Source organism: Chinchilla lanigera, unplaced genomic scaffold (genome assembly GCF_000276665.1).
Source record: "Chinchilla lanigera isolate Chin_1 unplaced genomic scaffold, ChiLan1.0 scaffold00002, whole genome shotgun sequence".
NCBI classification, from domain to species: domain Eukaryota; kingdom Metazoa; phylum Chordata; class Mammalia; order Rodentia; family Chinchillidae; genus Chinchilla; species Chinchilla lanigera.
In genome coordinates, this window is record NW_004955403.1 from 1472565 (window position 1) to 1488360 (window position 15796).

The following is a 15796-nucleotide window of genomic DNA, read 5'->3' on the forward strand; positions in this document are numbered from 1 at the left end:
TATCTGGATATTCCTGATACATGAATTATATTGCAGAAGCAAAATTATGAAAGTCTAACAACAGTCCTCTTCCTTTGGTGGAGAGATGTGAGCCTGACCAGTTCAGATTTGTCCCTCTTGGGCGGTCAAGGGAGGGCAGCAGCATTTGTGCTCAGAGACTCCCGTGGTGAGGCCAGGTGATGGCTAAATTCCGCGTGTGGTTTCCCTTGCCCCTGTAGGTTCGGTGTCTTTACAAATGTTGGCTTGTGGTGGACACGTGTTATTTCAAAATGCTCTATACCGGGAAACTCTGTCAGTATTGTCGCAGTGCCCTGTCCTAATGCCCCTCAGTGTTGCAGGGACTTCAGTTTAAAATTCAAGTTTGCACACGTTACGCCACTCTGTCACACTCCCAGCACACTGGCCATGCGGCATTTAAGGTGGACTCCATGGAGCCCTCCTGGGTGGTCTGTCTTCCTTTGCGGGCGGGGGGGTGGCAAGACAGCAATGCTAAACTGGCCAACAAGAGGAGAGGTCTGTACTGCGGTGGGGTGAGGCCTGTGCTCTGCAGAGAGAGGACAGAGATGCCCAGAGAGAGCGGGAGGCCATGTGCCCCAAGGTAAGAGAAGGTGAGGACAAGGGACAAGTGTCACGGGGCTGTGGCTTCAGATACAGTGTCTGAAATAAAAACCATTTTAGTATTATTTTCAAGTGGATTTTATTATTTAATTTTTTTTTTTTTTTGAGATAGGTCTTGCGATGTAGCCCAGGCTGGCCTCAAATTTGTGATCCTCCTTCCTCAGCCTCCCGAGTGCTGACATGACAGGCGTGCACCTCCACGCCCAGCTTAGGCTTTATTTCGGAGCGCACTTTGAGGTTTACAGCAGAACCAAGCAGAGAGTATGGACGGTCTCCTCCCTGCCCAGCCCTCTCACCGCTGCACGAGCAGGTCCCAGCCCGCCACCTCTCAACCCCTGAGGTCCGTGGCTCCTGGTGTGGGCGACTCTGCGTTACAGAGTTTGCCAAGGGTCCTGTGACCCGTCTACTGTCCCAGTGTCCCGTGTGTGAGGCAGCATTTGCTAAATAAATACCCAGCCCAGTCCTTTCTCAGAGGAGAACGTGTCTCAGAATGAGTTCCTGTTGCCACAGGGTGCTGCTGTCCGGCCCACAGCCCAGGAAGACAAGTCCCCGGCTTCAGAAACGGCGGGCGTTTCCTGTCAGCACCGGGGTGGCTCTGCCCCACAGGACTCCGAGTCCCGCTCCTCACAGGGCTTCCACGGCAGCCGGGCGAGGGCAGGAGGGCAGCTGGAGGGCATGGAGGAGTCCGGCTGTCCCACCAGAGCAGCCCTGCCCACTCCCTGCTGAGCGGCCTGTGGGAGAGGCACGGACACCCTTGCCTGAGCTTGGTTCTCCCATGTGCCTTGCAGGTGACAGGGAACAGGGCCTCTGGGTCCTGCACGATGTCACCACGGCCTTCGCCAGGCTTGTCCTCAGGAGATGGCGTCCGCTCTGTGGTCTGGCTGAGGCGGGATGGCCTCTCATGCCTACGGCTTTCACACTCCTCATGCATCAAACGCATGGATCTGCTATCGTGTATCATCAATCTCTCTACCTACCTGTTTATCATCTAGTTATCTATTTTGTCTGTCTACCTATCTTTGTCATCATTATTATCTACTTGCCTGTTTAGTCTATCGTCTAGCTATTTTTATCATTTACTTACCTGTTTATTTATTATTTTTTACAGTGTGAGGTACTGAGCCCCTGGCTTCCTGCATGCTTGGTAAGTACTTACCACTGAGCTATATCTCCAGCCCTCCTTCTTAATGATTAATAGACAACTACTCCATATGCAGAATTATTAAATTTTAATACAATGTAGATGTATTAATATTTATAATATTAATATTTATAAAAATGTCTCCCTATGAATTGTCTTTAAAATGTCATTAAAGGCATACAATGGAGGGGGCTGGGGATTTAGCTCAGTGGCAAAGCGCCTGCCTGGCAAGCGCAAGGTCGTGAGTTCGGTTCCCGGTACCGGAGAAAAACCAAAAAAAAAAAAAAAAAAAAAAAAAGGCATACAATGGAAAGTATTTAGCTTTGGTTTTCAAAAACAATTTCCTAGCAAACCGGGCGCAGCAGGCTTCGATGCTCACTCTGGTCACTCGGGAAGGAGCCTGACCACGGGACGGGAAACTGGCCTCCGCTGCCCCACTCCCGCTGAAGAGCTTCCGGCACGGTAGGGCCGAGGCGGTCTCCACAGCTCCTCCTGCTTCTCTGCTGTGTCTGAACACTGCATTTGCTCAAGAGAGAGGACCTTCTCTCTCCTGGGGAAAAGTTGCCTGAAGTTTTTAATTAGCTTTGCCTTTTAGTAGAAATTTCTGTTAATCAAGGTTCTTATGTCAACCCCCTCAGGAATTACGGTTTATTCGAATTTCTTTGTCTCTTTGTAAAAGCAGTCCAGATACACAGCTGACGCAAGCTGCTTCCCTTTCTTGGTGCTTTTCAGGGGAGAGACACAGTGATGGGATTCCTGTGAGAGGAGGAGCGCAGGGCGCCGGGCACTGCCACCCGGTGACCTGACACTGGCTAGCCCTCCGTCTAGTCACCAGTACAACCTGCAGAGAATGGCTTCACCATGCTACTAAAACCACCAGCCTGGACATAGACTTCAATTAGAGCTCTTTGAAAATAAACAGCTTCTCATTGCCACAGCCACTGCGGTATTTAAAGACAGGGACCCCCATTCAGGCCCTTTGTCTAAGATAGCACGAGGAGCTGGCTGTTAGCTAGTTCCTGCACGGGCAAAGCGATGTTATTAACTAGTTCCTTGAAGCACACAGTTGTACACGCTTCATTTATTTCTTTGCCCAGGTTTACTCAGCGACTGGATTTTCATATTGCAAAGACTGGCAAGAACCCAGCATGGTAGAGCAGAATGACAGAGCTTTGTGTTGGCTGGACGGAGCCCCGCCCTGCTGTAGGTTAGGAATGGGCTGGCCAAGGAGGTTGGGACTCACGCCAGGTGACACAGTTGCTCTGGAAGTCAGGCCCCTCTGCCCCAGTGGTGTGCTTTTCTACGATTTAAAAGGAGAAAGGTCTCACGATAGTACCTGTGTGAGTTACTGTCCAAGAAAAATCAGATGATGAAGAAAAGGCTGGTCTTGGCTGACCACCATCCCGACCCCAGAATCTCCCACTGCCAGCTGCTGTCTATGTCCCAGCATGCTTTGCTGAATGCCACACACACGTGCACATACTTAACATGTAGAAAGATGTATGTAGAAATATGTGTGCTTGGAAACATGGGATTTTCTATACCTTTTCAAAAGCATAAATATATACTGCACATTTACATGGATATATTTTGAATCAGCACGCATCTACCCCACTCTTGTAAACTGCTGGTTGATTTGGTAAAATATGCACCAGCCGTGTGAGCATTTAGGCGCTTCCCATTTTTCTCCTGTTATGGTGTAAGGACAGATGCAGAGCACCGTGCAGCTCAGTGGGCACCAGGGTCAGCAGAGCGGCCGGTTACCTGGGGCCCCTGGGGCCCCGCCCCCACTGGACTCACAGCTCTGGATTGGGATGCACCCCCTCCTGCACACTCCTAACAGCTTTCTGGGGTGCTAATCTCCTAGACCGGACACCTGCCTCGAGCAGTCATGCCTCACGGAATGTCGGCACCTTTGGGAATTTTCTCCGCGGGTGGGGGCTGGGTCACAGAGCGTCTGCGTTTTTAATTTACAGATCCTTAGAAATTGTCCCCCAAAGGGGCTCAACTGCTTTGCACTTCACAGCAGTGTGTGAAGTAGGGGTGTGTTTCCCCAACATTTGGGGGGGGCAATCTCCCGCCTTCCCTGGTTGCTAATGAGGCCAATCATTTCCCAGTTACTCAGCTCATCTGAGCCCGCTCCAGAAACTGCAAACTCACATCCTAAGTGCGCTTTAAAGTGGGTTTTGGTTTCCTTTTCTCACGGATTTATAGCAAATTTTAAATATGCATCTTTTGGATGTTGTCTTGGCCGTTCTGTATCTGAAAATGTTTTTCTCTGTTCTGTTCCCCTACACAACAGAGTTACTACTTTACTCCTGATGTTAAAATTTTACAATTACCACCTGAGTGTCACTGGCCCTGGGAGGGTCATAGAATTGCAGAATAAAAGGCTGTTTTCCCTTGGGCCCCCCATTCAAATTTTGCGCCTGCAGGGCCGGGCCTGGGCCAGCCATCAACAGACTGGAGAACCCCAACCTGTGAAAGGAAATAAGTGAGAGAGCCCCAAAGTCCCTGTAGCCAGAAGGTATTCCCATGTGGAGGAGCCCCCCAAGCCAACCTTGGGGACCAGGACGCACTACCGAAGCTAGCATAAAGCCTCGGCTCTCTCACCAATAAGGAATTTCTATATGCTCCTGAGTAAAAGTTCTCCTAAGCTGCTTTGACACAGGATTACTCTCTTTTGACATATTAGGGACATTAAAGAGAATTTAGTGCCCATCTGGACAGTTCGCTCCTGCCAGTTGCTACCGCCACCAGCTGCAGAGCTGCAGTGCCACGCGCCATCCAGCTGCCACACGTGTGCCAAGGGGCCCAAAGCTGCCACACGTGTGCCAAGGGGCCCAAGCTGCCAGCGCTGCGCTGAGTGGCCGGGCTGGGCTCTGGAGCCCGGTGGTCAGGGTTCGGCTTGCAGTGCTGTGCTGTGTGTTTGCCTCTTCCTTCCGGTCAGCTACCGTGGGAGGCTGCGGGACGCCGCCCTTTCCTGGACATGACAGGAACACGTTGGTTCATCTTCTGCCTTCTGCTTGCGCTGGGGCCCCGCACCCACACCCTGCTTCCGAGCAGGCAGGAGCTCAGCCTCCCCGAGCTGCAGGGAGCTCCCCGGCTGCCCCGTGCGCTCCTCCATGCCGCCCCTCCCGGGGATTTTCCTCTCCCAAGCGGCAGAGGGAGACCTCTTCCTCCTTGAGAGTTTTCCCGCCAGTGCTACCCCGCGGCACACCCTGTGTGGACCTCTCCCCTCCCGAGCCAGGGTTTCCCCCTTCCTCAGGGGCAAGTGGGCTCCACTCAGGCCCTCTGCACTCCTGCCCCCACGTCCTCTGTTTCCCATCATGCTGGTCTTGGTAGGAGGATTGAGTACCCAGCCCCTGCTTGAGGCCAAGAGAGGCGCATGACTCGATTTGGCCTATAAATAAACAAAACACAGGTGGGAACAGCTGTGCCCTTCCATGTGGGAGCCGGCAGTGCTGGCTCGAGGTTGAGAAGTCTCCTTTCCTCCCACAGCTGTGCCTCCTGGGCCCTGGCCAGGGAGAACAGGGAGCAGAGCCACTGCTGACCCGGGATGGACAGCAGCAGTGCTCACACGGGCCTGTTGACAGCCACTTTGGGACTGTTTGTCACTGTAGCATAGCTGACTGATACAGTACCCCTTCACATGTAGACCGCTGCAAAATATTCAGATTAATGTTTGGAGTTTGCCTGGTAAAATGAAGATGAGGACTGGACAGTGCTGCTCACCTGCTAACCTTTGGTCAAGAGGTTAGACACAGGGTCTGAGATGTGAGAAGCTGCAGGGGTCCTAAGCGCTGCTGTGCAGGTGCCCCGGGGAGCAGGTGAGGAAACCGAGGCTCAGGTTGTGAAGCGGCGCTCCTGAGGTCGGCCGGCTGGGCGCCAGAAGTTCAGGGCCACGACTGGGTGACGCGGTCCCCATCCCGTCCTGAATTCTCAACCACACTTCTCCTGAGGCTTTAGCGCAGCTAGCATCACAAGAGAATAAAATCTGACTATTATTTTAATACTTTATAATTTCAATTTATTTAATTTATACAATTATATACACTTTATATATATGTGCTTTAAAGTATAAATAGTTTATATTTTAAACTTACTTAAAACTTTATATTTTATTTAAGTACTTCTGAAAACCTTAAACTTTGAACGCTTCCCCAGCCCTCCTCACATGGGCTGGCTCATCCTCTGCCCTCACAGAGCACCTCGCGGGTGTCCAGCATCTGCCCCGCGTGGCGAGGCCAGGGCTTCCTCTCCGCATGGACTGCCGAAGCCCCGCCCCGTCCTCCGCCTTCCCGCAGTGTGAGCCGCAGCGAGCGGGGAGCTCTTCCTCCAGGGCATCAGGTCCGGCTGGATGAGGACACGGCAGGGCAGGAGCACTTCCGGGAGGCAGGACCTGGCATCTCGTGGGTTTGAATTATTACCCCACGGAAGCCCGTGTTACCCCTGCTGTTCCCAGAGCGGCGCTGAGAGTGCGCTGCGTCTTCTGTGCACTCGATTATCGCAGCCGGCTTGTGACAGCTTTGTCATTGGTCGCTTCGGATGGGCAGTGGAGGCACCAGAGGTTGAGCTACACTGGGGTCACACGGTGGGTGACAAGGCGGGCCCAAGCCCGGCAGGCTGGCTTCGCTGTGACACGTGGCGCGGTGGCAGCGCTGCCATCGAGGCGCAGTGTCGGGTGACGCTGTACGGTTTTGTGCCCACCGTCTGCAGCCCTGACGTGTATTTTACAGTAATATAGGAAACTCAGGCCTAAAGACGTAAGTGATCAGTCCAAGGTCACAGAGTGCGCGAGGAGGTCAAGGACACGCTCTGACTGCGAGTCCGCTGCCCTCCGTGGCTTCCCCCGGAGAAAGCAGTGGCCGGAGGGGGAAGCTGAGCAAGTCTGAATGCGGGAGCAGCAAGGGCTTCGGCAGCGCTGACCCCGCAAACACAGGCTCCGAGCGGACTGCACAGGAAGTGATGAAGCCACACAGGGCCGGGGAGGTTGGGGCACGACACTCGCTGCACCCCACCTGCCCGAGCTCCAAGGCCCGCGGTCCTTGCCTTTCCCCAAGCACGGTGACCTTTCCTCCTGCCTCTCCTCCCCCGGGGCGGCTGATGCTTCGGCAGCTGCGGGCGGTGGTAAAACTGCGGCCCTCTCCTCAGCCGTCACTCTCTGATGGCTTCCACAGCCGCGATGCTCGGAAATGTCTTTTGCAGAGGTTTCCAGATCCAGAGTAGAATTTTCTGTCCTTAAAATTGTTGATGCTGTTATTAAAAAGAAGTAGTAGGTAAATGCAGTTAGTATTGTGTGTGTGCTTTGATGATTTTTTGCGGTACTTGGGATTGAACCCACAGCCTTCACACTGATCTACAGGCTCAGCCTGCCTCCTTTTGAAGGTGCTTTCTTTTGAGACAGGGTTCCACTAAATTGCTAAGTTGCTCAGGCTAGACTTGAACTTGTGATCCTGCTGCCTCAGCCTCTCAGAGCGGGACTGTGGGCATGCGCCGCCACGCCCAGCTGATTTTTAATTACTGGTAGCTAAAAAGCAGCAAGAGAGGGATGTGGACTCTGTAATTCCCTGTATCTAAGCCACGGGATGCAGTGACAAGATTTCTAGTCTGTGGTCTCCTCCTGCCTCTACGGCCACACCTCCAGGATGGGAGGGTGGGGCGTGTCCAGGCGCAGGGCCCTCCCAGGATTAGGGACTTCCTGGGACGCGTCTGCCAAGGGTGCTGGGATGAATGTCTCCTTTTCTTCGAAGCAGCCTGGGCAGGTGGTGTGTGTGTGTGTCCGCGCGCGTGCGAGGTGCCATCTGCAGCCTCAGCCCTGGTGCTACCCTGGTCCCTCCGTCCAGTCTCACGGCCCGCCTTCCCATCCCCCATGGGGCGAGACAGGGAGGGACAGGCATGCAGCCTCCCTTTGGGGCAGGGCCCAGGCACTCCGTGGGTCCCTCCCTGTCTGTCTCCCAGTGCTCAGGACCTAGCCACGTGACCACGCAGCTCCCAGGAGGCTGGGCAGACGGAGCGGCGTCCCAGGGCCCTGCCGGACCGCAGAGCTCACAGAGCAGAGTGCCGGCGCTTGGGGCAGTTTTTCAGGTTCCGCCTGCTTCTTCCTGCTCCTCCAGGGGAAGCGCAGAGGACAGAGGAGACAGGTGAGGACGGAGGGGACGGAGGGGATGGGCGGGGATGGAGGGGACGGAGGGGACAGAGGGGACGGAGGGGGACGGGTGATGACCGTGGGGACAGGTGGGACAGAGGGGACAGGGCCCTCAGCTGTGCTGCCTGGCTTGATGCCCCGAATTGGTGCAGACAGTTCCCTTTCTGGTCGTTCTGACTTGGGGGAGAGGCAGGAGTCACCCAGTATCAGAGTTGATGAAGAAGGTGGGTGAGGACGCCGAGTCCCGTTTTTCTGAGCTACTTTTCGGGAGGGTGGCGCTTGGCGTGGGCGTGCTCTGTATTTCTGGTCACGCCTTGTAGAGACAGTGCAGAGCAGACTCCAGACCTGCTCCGGAGAGCGACCCGGACGGTGGGACGAGCGTGTGAAGCAAGGGAGGATTCTGAGGACGATTAATGGCAGCGTGTCTTCCTGTAGTGAATTCACATCTGACACTGTGACTCAGGCACAGGCGCCGGTCACTAACGGGACGGTGGGCGGGGCTGCCTCTGCCGCCCATTTGCATGTGCTGTCTCGTGTTATTTCCGGCACCTCCTCAGCGTGTAAGCGCCAGGCAGCAAGGCCCTGGCCCCGCCCCATCGCTGTGTGTCTGCACACGGAGGACAAAACTTTCTTCTCAGCTTCTTCCCAACGTGAGCCACGGTTCCTCCAACCACCAGGACTGGCAGAGGACGTGGGCTTCCCCAACCAGGCAGTCCCTCCTCACATCCTCTTGGGTCTTTCTGTGGCCAGAGCCCCACCTGGACAGCTTCCCAGCTGCTCACTATGGACCAAGGGAGGCTACCGCACAACACAGGCCTTGGGGTGCAGTGTGTATGTGTGGGGGTCTCCCTGCCACCCACTCTGCCGTCCACATCTGCAGGCTGTGTGCGGGCCATTCCCACCTGCTCTGGGAGCTCAGCGTGGTGTGGGAGTTGGTGCTGCTTCACCTGATTGGACGTGGCCCACCCTCATGAGTGAGGGTGTGCACTTTACTCCAAGTGCACTGCAGACACCCAGAGAACGACTGGCAGCCCACCCAAGGGAGCCAGGCAGGAGGCCACCCCTATTAGGTGGGAGCTCGTTCCTCTGGGGGGGAGGTGCGGGGTCCCTTTGTCAATAACCACGGCAAGGAAAGCCGGGTGAGGAGGGAGAGCAGGAGGATGTGGCAGAGGGATCAGGGCGGGAGAGTTCCCACGGGGTCACACAGCCTCCTCCTGCTTGTTTGGTGACCGCCTGGGCGCCCTGCCACTGGGTGTACTTGGAAGCAATCGATAAACGTCAGCACTTCGGAGCTGTGAGAGCCCAATTGGCCCCACTGGACTAATAAACATAAAAAAACCCTGATTCAGACAGCCTGCCGCTCAGTGGTGAGCGGGAGATAAACTTTCCCTCCAGGACATTTATAATTGACATAATAAAAAGCTCTTCACCTTCCAGGCAAGGAGCAGAATTAATCACCTACGCCCTGGTACTCTGTGCGTTTTCTGCCTGAACTGGTAGCCGAACCGGTGAGCTCCTCTGGGCTCTGTCCACCCCGCCTGCAGTGGGCGCGGGGTGAGCTCCGGGCCAGCAGAGACGCCGCAGTGACCTGCCGTGTCCTTCTACCCGTGCGGCATCAGACAATGCGCCCATGATAATGGGCTCCGCGACCCGGGCCTAATGGCCGCGACTCCTCGGCCAGATGCTGAATGGACACCGCCAGACGGGCTGCCGGGGCATCTCCTCCCATCAGGCCGTGCCCTCTGTGCTTCTGGGCACTGTTTCAAGTCGCAAATAGAAAAGCTGCGCCCCTCACGCTGGGTTCTGAAGATCGATGGACGCCCCAAGCCTTTGATTCAGTGACCGGCCTGGATTCCATGCAGGCCTCGCTTCCAAAGTCACTGACCGCGTTAGCCTAACAGCGCGCCTCTGCCCTGCGCTCTGGGGAAGCAGGTGGCCTGTGTGCGTTATCTGGGCGATTTGGCAGATGGGCAGAGGCAAAGAGAAGCTGCGCACGGTGCCCCTGCACCCTGATGAGCAGGGTCGGGTCCCGGTCCCAGGCTTTAAGGTCACAGGGTCCCCTGGTGGCTGGGGACGGTGGGTGCAGCGTGGAGTGGAGGAGAAGCTGGAGCTTCCACTTACCAAGGGGCCTGGGGATGCTTCACAGTGTGCTGCTGGCTGAAAGCACTTTCTGAATGTTTATTCAATCATCTTAAGCCACTTACGGGACAATCCACTGCGGCCCACTGAGTTGAAATGCCACCAACATACACTTGGTTCCTGTGTGTTCTGAGGTCTGTTTCTGTCACTGTGCTCTGTTGAGCTCCCTGTCTTTACGATATTGTCTTTATATTTACTTCGTAATATTTAATAAGTGGTAGAGCTACTTTACCAGTGCTTTACATTCCTAAGGGAAGCTCCTTGGGATTCTACTCGGAATTGCACTGCGTTACTCGATTTACTGGGCAGAAATCCCCTCGTCCAATTACTCTCTCACTGTGTTCTTTAGGAAACAACCAAGATTCTTCACGAAGGTTCTGCGTATGTCTGGTAAGCATAGCTGTAATGTTTTTGCTGTTACATGTGGGATATATTTTTAAAAACTTGTGAGTCCATGTTTGTAGTATGGAACGATCGCATTCCTCCTGGGGAGCTGTTCCATGTACACAGCACAGCTTTATGCTTCTCACATCCCTCCCGCCCTCCCCCTCCCGGCCCTCTTCCTGGTAGCAAAAGACCCATCTCCCTGTTTCCTACTGTCTAGCTTTTATTTTGTATTTTGAAACTATTCATACCCAGGGTTTCTCATATTAACAAAAACCCATGTGATACTTAAGCTTCTGCGTCGGATTTATTTCACTTGACACGATGGTCTCAAGCGCATCCATTTTCCTACAAGTGACTCAAGTTTATCCTTCTTTACGGCTGAGCAATGCTCCGTTATCCTGGAAAGATATTTCCCACACAGCAAGGACTACGGGAGAGACGGCAGGCGGCGGTAGGGTGACGCTGTCCTTCATTCCCGTAAGCCTGGGTTCCTGACTAGGGTGCGGAGCACACGGAGTGGTGAGTAGGGTCCTCGCTTTGATTCAGAGTTGCAGCGCTGTGAGGAGAGAACAGGACGAGGACGGTGGCTGTGACCATCTGGCCCTGGCTACCCACTCCTGTGGCCCGGCCTCTGCCCGCCCTGGGTTTGCTGCTGTTGCTCCTGCTGGGTTCTCCTGTCCACTTGCAGGTGAGGATGAGGTTAAAGGCATCTCAGGACCAGGTTTTGGGGAAAAGGGACAAAAAAGTCAGTGCCCGTCAGTGCAGCTGGAAACTACGTTTCCCTTCTGACTTTGGGGACCTGCCCTGTGGAAACGGGGAGACCTAACCGGAGAGGCGCTGGACTTGTGACTATGAGCCGGAAGCTGCAGAGATGGTTGGAAGTGTCCCTTGATGTCCGCAGGGAGCCACACGGCGTCTGCCCCTCCTTCTCCCCAGAGGTGGCGGAGCCAGTGTGCAGGGAACAGTGCTGTGCTGGCCCTGCCCGCATCCAGAGCCCAAGGGTGATGCAGGCTGTCCGCCCTCCCGTGGGGTTGATGCTTCCTCTTCCTCCTGGAAGAGCTTCCCGAGTGATTCGAGCAGCACATGCAGTTGCCAGGGCTTGAGCTCAGTTTGCCCCGTTACAAATTGTGCTGAAATTCGGTCCCACTGTGGGATGTCAGGAGATGGGGCGAGTGGGGCCTTAGGAGGGGATTAGATTCCCGCCTTCGGGTGGGTAGTGGTCAGGGTGCAGGGTCATCTAGGGTGCACCTGCAGGCCTCTTCGGCCCTCACCAGTACGCCCCCCACCCTCGGCCCAGAGCCACGCCCCCAAACAAAGCCCTTCTTTACACCTCCCCTGGCTGTGGTGTGTTATTAGCAACAGAAAACAGACTGAGACTGGTGTTCAGGTTGCCTGAAATAACCAGTCCAGCTGAGCCACAGTCTGGTACAAGTGCACGGATCGTAGCGAGGAGACGCTGGCCGCCAGCCGTCTGTGGGATCATCCCTGAGACCCGGACCGTGGTTTCCTTCCTGTCCACTCACATCCACGTGGTCCATTCAGTCGCTGCTAAGCACCTGCCACAGCGAGCAGAGATTCCTAAGCGCATCTCACCTGGCAAGACGGCCAGGGCACACGCGTTAGGCCGCCGTGAGGAGGGCCAGGGCGGCCCGATGGGGAAGGAGGCCTGCCCTGGGGGAAGTGTGTGAGTGAGGCTTCCTGGAGGGCAGGGACGAGCTGGGAAGAGGAAAGAACCGCAGGTGGACGGGCCTCCCTGGCTGTCCTCAGCACGCACAGCCCGAAGGGGGACGCAGTCCTCGCAGGAGAGCACGTGAGGAAGGTTCCCTGAGGAGAATAAATTCTCTCCCCGCTCTGAGCCCAGAGCCCCTTCCTGGACACGGGCGCTCTGGGCGGCCGGGTGCGCTCTCCAGGGCTCACTGTAGAGCTCTGCCAGCGGCGTGGGCCACGGCTGCCTCCCGGGGCAGGGCGGGCTTGGGTGCGCAGGGCCGGTGGGAACTGGGCAGGCAGCGATTAGACCGCGGCTTCTGCGCCCTCTGAGACCCGGTGTGGGAAGTGGTGGCTCCGCCTGTAGTCCTTAAGGAAGGCTGCGGCGCAGGACAGGGAGCTGTTGACTTTGCACGGAGGCGCTGGAGGACGTCCCTGTGGAGGCCTGGGTGGCAGTCCGTGAAAGCACATGTGTGTTCAGGAAGGCGCTCCAGCTCAAACCACTAGTTCTCCTTAGAGTCCTAGCCGACAGGTTTGGACACGGGACGAGACTTCCTACAGCTCCCCGGGCAGCATGCGGAGTCAGGACCGGGTCAGGCCCTCGGGCCTCGCGGATTTTCCTTCCTGACCCGGGCTGCTCTCAGCGCGTCCAAACTGCTGAAGGTGTTATGTTTTCGAACGTTAGGCTGCTCTTCCTGACTCCGCTTCTTTTTCCTCTTTAGATTCTTGGTCACAGGTCTCCAAAGTTGCTTTCTTCAGTTTTCCAAGTTAACAGTTGTGGATGAGAGTTGACGGAAATCTGGTCCCCAGGACAGGAAGCGGCAAGGTAAAGGCAGGGTAGTCAGTGGCCCGGAAAGACCTTCAGCGCGGTTCGGGGTTCCGCGAGGGGTTCCCAGACGGGAGAGGAGCGGCTCCTGTATTCACGCGGATGTTCTTTTCTTGTATAGATTGTAAGTCAGATTTGGCTGTGGATTGCTGGCAGTGCCAGCTCCGTGCTGGAAAGTGGGGACTTCTTGCTGCTACTTTCAGCTGACTGCTGACTTCTCCAGCCGACTTCTCCAGCTCAGCCTGGCAATGAAATGCAAATGGTGAGTGCGGAGCTCTGGCCTGGGCGCGGGGCCTGGACGGGCTCCAAGGTCTGCCGAGGAGACGGGTTTCTCTGTCACACACAGCACAGTAGCTTCCTCCGAGGATTTCGGCAAGGGGAGTGAAGTGGTGGGGGGCAGGGTGCGAGTAGAAACCGTCGCCACCTCCTCCTCTCCTGCAAAAGCCAAACAGAAACAATGCTGCGTGAGTGTGAACGTGAAAGCCCCAGGCCTTGCCGCCCTCCGCACGTGGTCGCCGTGGCTGCGACCCTGGAGGCCTGCTGCGGCGGCCTCTGTGCCCCAGTGACACGCGTGTGCACACGGGCTTATCATGCCCTCGGACCCGGGGGAGGAGATTGTTTTTCAGCTGCTATGTTCAGGAAAATTCAGGGTCTGCTTTCCGAGCACTTTCCCCCTGAATATTGAAACCCATGGGTATTTCCAGGGAAATGTGATCCACATGTTCCCGATTCATTTGCACTTAATTCATCAAAGTGTTGCTTGTAAGAGTCATTTGATGTCTAAGGAGCTTTATGAGGGCTTTTTTAAAAATAAACTTTGTTATTCGAAGCAGGTTATCGCTTGTGCCAACACCAGCCAAACAGGACTCAGGAGGCCATCAGCCTGGACCGGAACCCACAGCCAGTGGGAGCGTGGGTGGGGGGAGATAGGAACTGAGGGGGACCCTGGAGTGGCAGAGTCTGGGACACCCCTCACCTTCAGTTGTCCTGCTGGAAATGGAGGAAAGTGCCGGCCAAGGACCCCTTGTCCCAAGGCAGTCCTGCCCTCCGTCGCCGTTTCCCCGTGGGACTCCATTGTCCTGCTCACCTTGCTGGTCTGCAGTGACTGAGCTCCGGGTGGGACAACTGTAGCTGATTCCCAGAGCTAGTGTGCTGCCTGGTGACCAAACAAGTGTTTTCCAACACAGCAACAAGTGATGGCTGCCCCGCTGATCCCTCTGGTACTGACCTCCTCACAGAGGCCTGGCGAGCGCTGTTTCCCGGCTGGCCAGCCCTGCAGCCTGGCCGTGCTGGCGCGAATCTGCACAGCCAGCCCGAGAGCAGAGCCTCACTTGCCTCCCTGCAGGGAGAGGCCCACAGTAGTGCCTTCTTTAAGAAGTCCAGTCCTGTTCAAGTTGGGCCCAGCACGGTGTCCCCACGTCCCGGGAGCCCTGGTGTCATCGTTGCTGTTCTGGAGCAAGGGAGCTTCTAGCAGGACAAGATGCCAAGGGTGACTCACCACCGCCTGGAGAATTCGCCTGCTTTGCATAAAGCTCAGGACACTGGTGACTGCCTGCTGGCTTGGGCAGAGGAGAACAGGCTTTTCTCCACACGTGACTATAAGTATGATGAAGGCCGTTTCTGGCTTGGTTGAGTTTAGAGAAGACATTGTTATGCCTTGTAAATCTGACCCACGTTGCAGAATCGTTTATATTTAATATGTACATTTTATACATAAGTATACAGTGGCTTTTAAATGTTTTCAGAAAACAGTGCTTTGAACCCAGGATAGCAATTTGATTGAGACTTGCTATAGTCAAAAATAAAATAATTACAGGGTGATTTCAGTCCTCTGGCTTGGAGTCCATGCTTGTGACTCCTGTCCAAGGTCTCTGATCAGCATGCAACACGCATTTCACTGCCCTGACCTTGGCTGATTTTTGCTTGAACCAGTGCAGTTGGGTTAGAAATCAGCCAAGGGCCCCGCAGAGAGGCTGGGGGAGTTGTGCTTGTATTTGTGCTGCGGGTGCAGAGGGGGCATTGTGCTCAGCTTTCTGCTGGTTCCTCTGTGTTCCAGGTGTGGAAGTCTCGGTCCAGCCCTGGCCCTGAGGTGCTGTCCTCTGTCCCTCAGCGCCTCTCTGGGGATGTGGGTGGATGGTGACGCCAGCCGCTTTCTGGAGGCAGTGGGAAAGGACCGAGGAAGCTGGGTGGAAACAGAAAGCTGTCCCGCACGGGGAAAGCATCTTGGGAGAAAGTACAAAGTGCCGCTGCAGTAAGGTGAAGCGGGAACTGCGCTGCCTGGGTAAAAGCCTTTGGTTAGAAGGGTTCGCTTGGAGGGAGGTTGGCTGCACAAGGACGAAGGGCTCACTGGGGTGCTCTGCGCAGGCGTCACGGCTGTGGTGACTGGTTCGGAATGGGACACAGGCTGGGCGGAGCCAGGCCCGCTGGAGACGCAGCTGGGACAGCAGAGCTGCGATGGAGCAGCAGCAGACAGGCACCCAGGGAGGGCTGGGTGGCCGCACACTGAACGCTTGGGTCCCCAGAGCCCTCTCAGGGTACAGGGCTGGGGCCGGCACTTCCCCACGTCTCGGGCCGTGGCAGGGGCCTGTGGTGGTGGCGGTGACGCCCACCTGGCTCTCAGACACCCAAGTCTTCTGGTCCTGACAGGTCGGGGTGCTGAAGCAGCGAGGGGAGGTGGGGAGACTGAGACCTTCAGCTCCATGTGCAGAGAAATGGGAACAAGATGAGAACTGGGAAAAGCCGGGTGCTGCTCATGGGGTCAGGCTGTGGGTTTAGAGGGTGTCGGTCTGGTCTACCGGTCACAACAGAATGCCTGGCCCCAGAGCAGGAATTT

At 55.7% G+C, this 15796-nt stretch overlaps 1 protein-coding gene across 1 annotated transcript; it reads left to right on the plus strand.

The window, feature by feature from the left end:
- Positions 1–5318: 5318 nt before the first annotated feature.
- Positions 5319–14789, plus strand: LOC102023101. Its single transcript, XM_013514706.1, has 11 exons — positions 5319–5378; positions 5966–6175; positions 6273–6497; positions 6551–6984; positions 7751–7902; positions 8060–8131; positions 8228–10436; positions 10686–11121; positions 12860–12963; positions 13085–13225; positions 13797–14789. The coding sequence occupies exons 1-7, from the start codon at positions 5319–5321 to the stop codon at positions 9025–9027; spliced, it is 1953 nt and encodes a 650-aa protein (XP_013370160.1). The 3' UTR covers positions 9028–10436; positions 10686–11121; positions 12860–12963; positions 13085–13225; positions 13797–14789.
- The last annotated feature ends 1007 nt before the right edge of the window (positions 14790–15796 follow it).

Bases quoted from the DNA above. Each gene is read 5' to 3' on its own strand.
- LOC102023101 (XM_013514706.1), top strand. From the start codon at position 5,319: ATGGACAGCAGCAGTGCTCACACGGGCCTGTTGACAGCCACTTTGGGA. The intron at 6,498-6,550 runs GTAATATAGGAA...CCAAGGTCACAG, and splicing joins GCCCTGACGTGTATTTTACA to AGTGCGCGAGGAGGTCAAGG. The intron at 8,132-8,227 runs GTGGGTGAGGAC...CACGCCTTGTAG, and splicing joins TATCAGAGTTGATGAAGAAG to AGACAGTGCAGAGCAGACTC.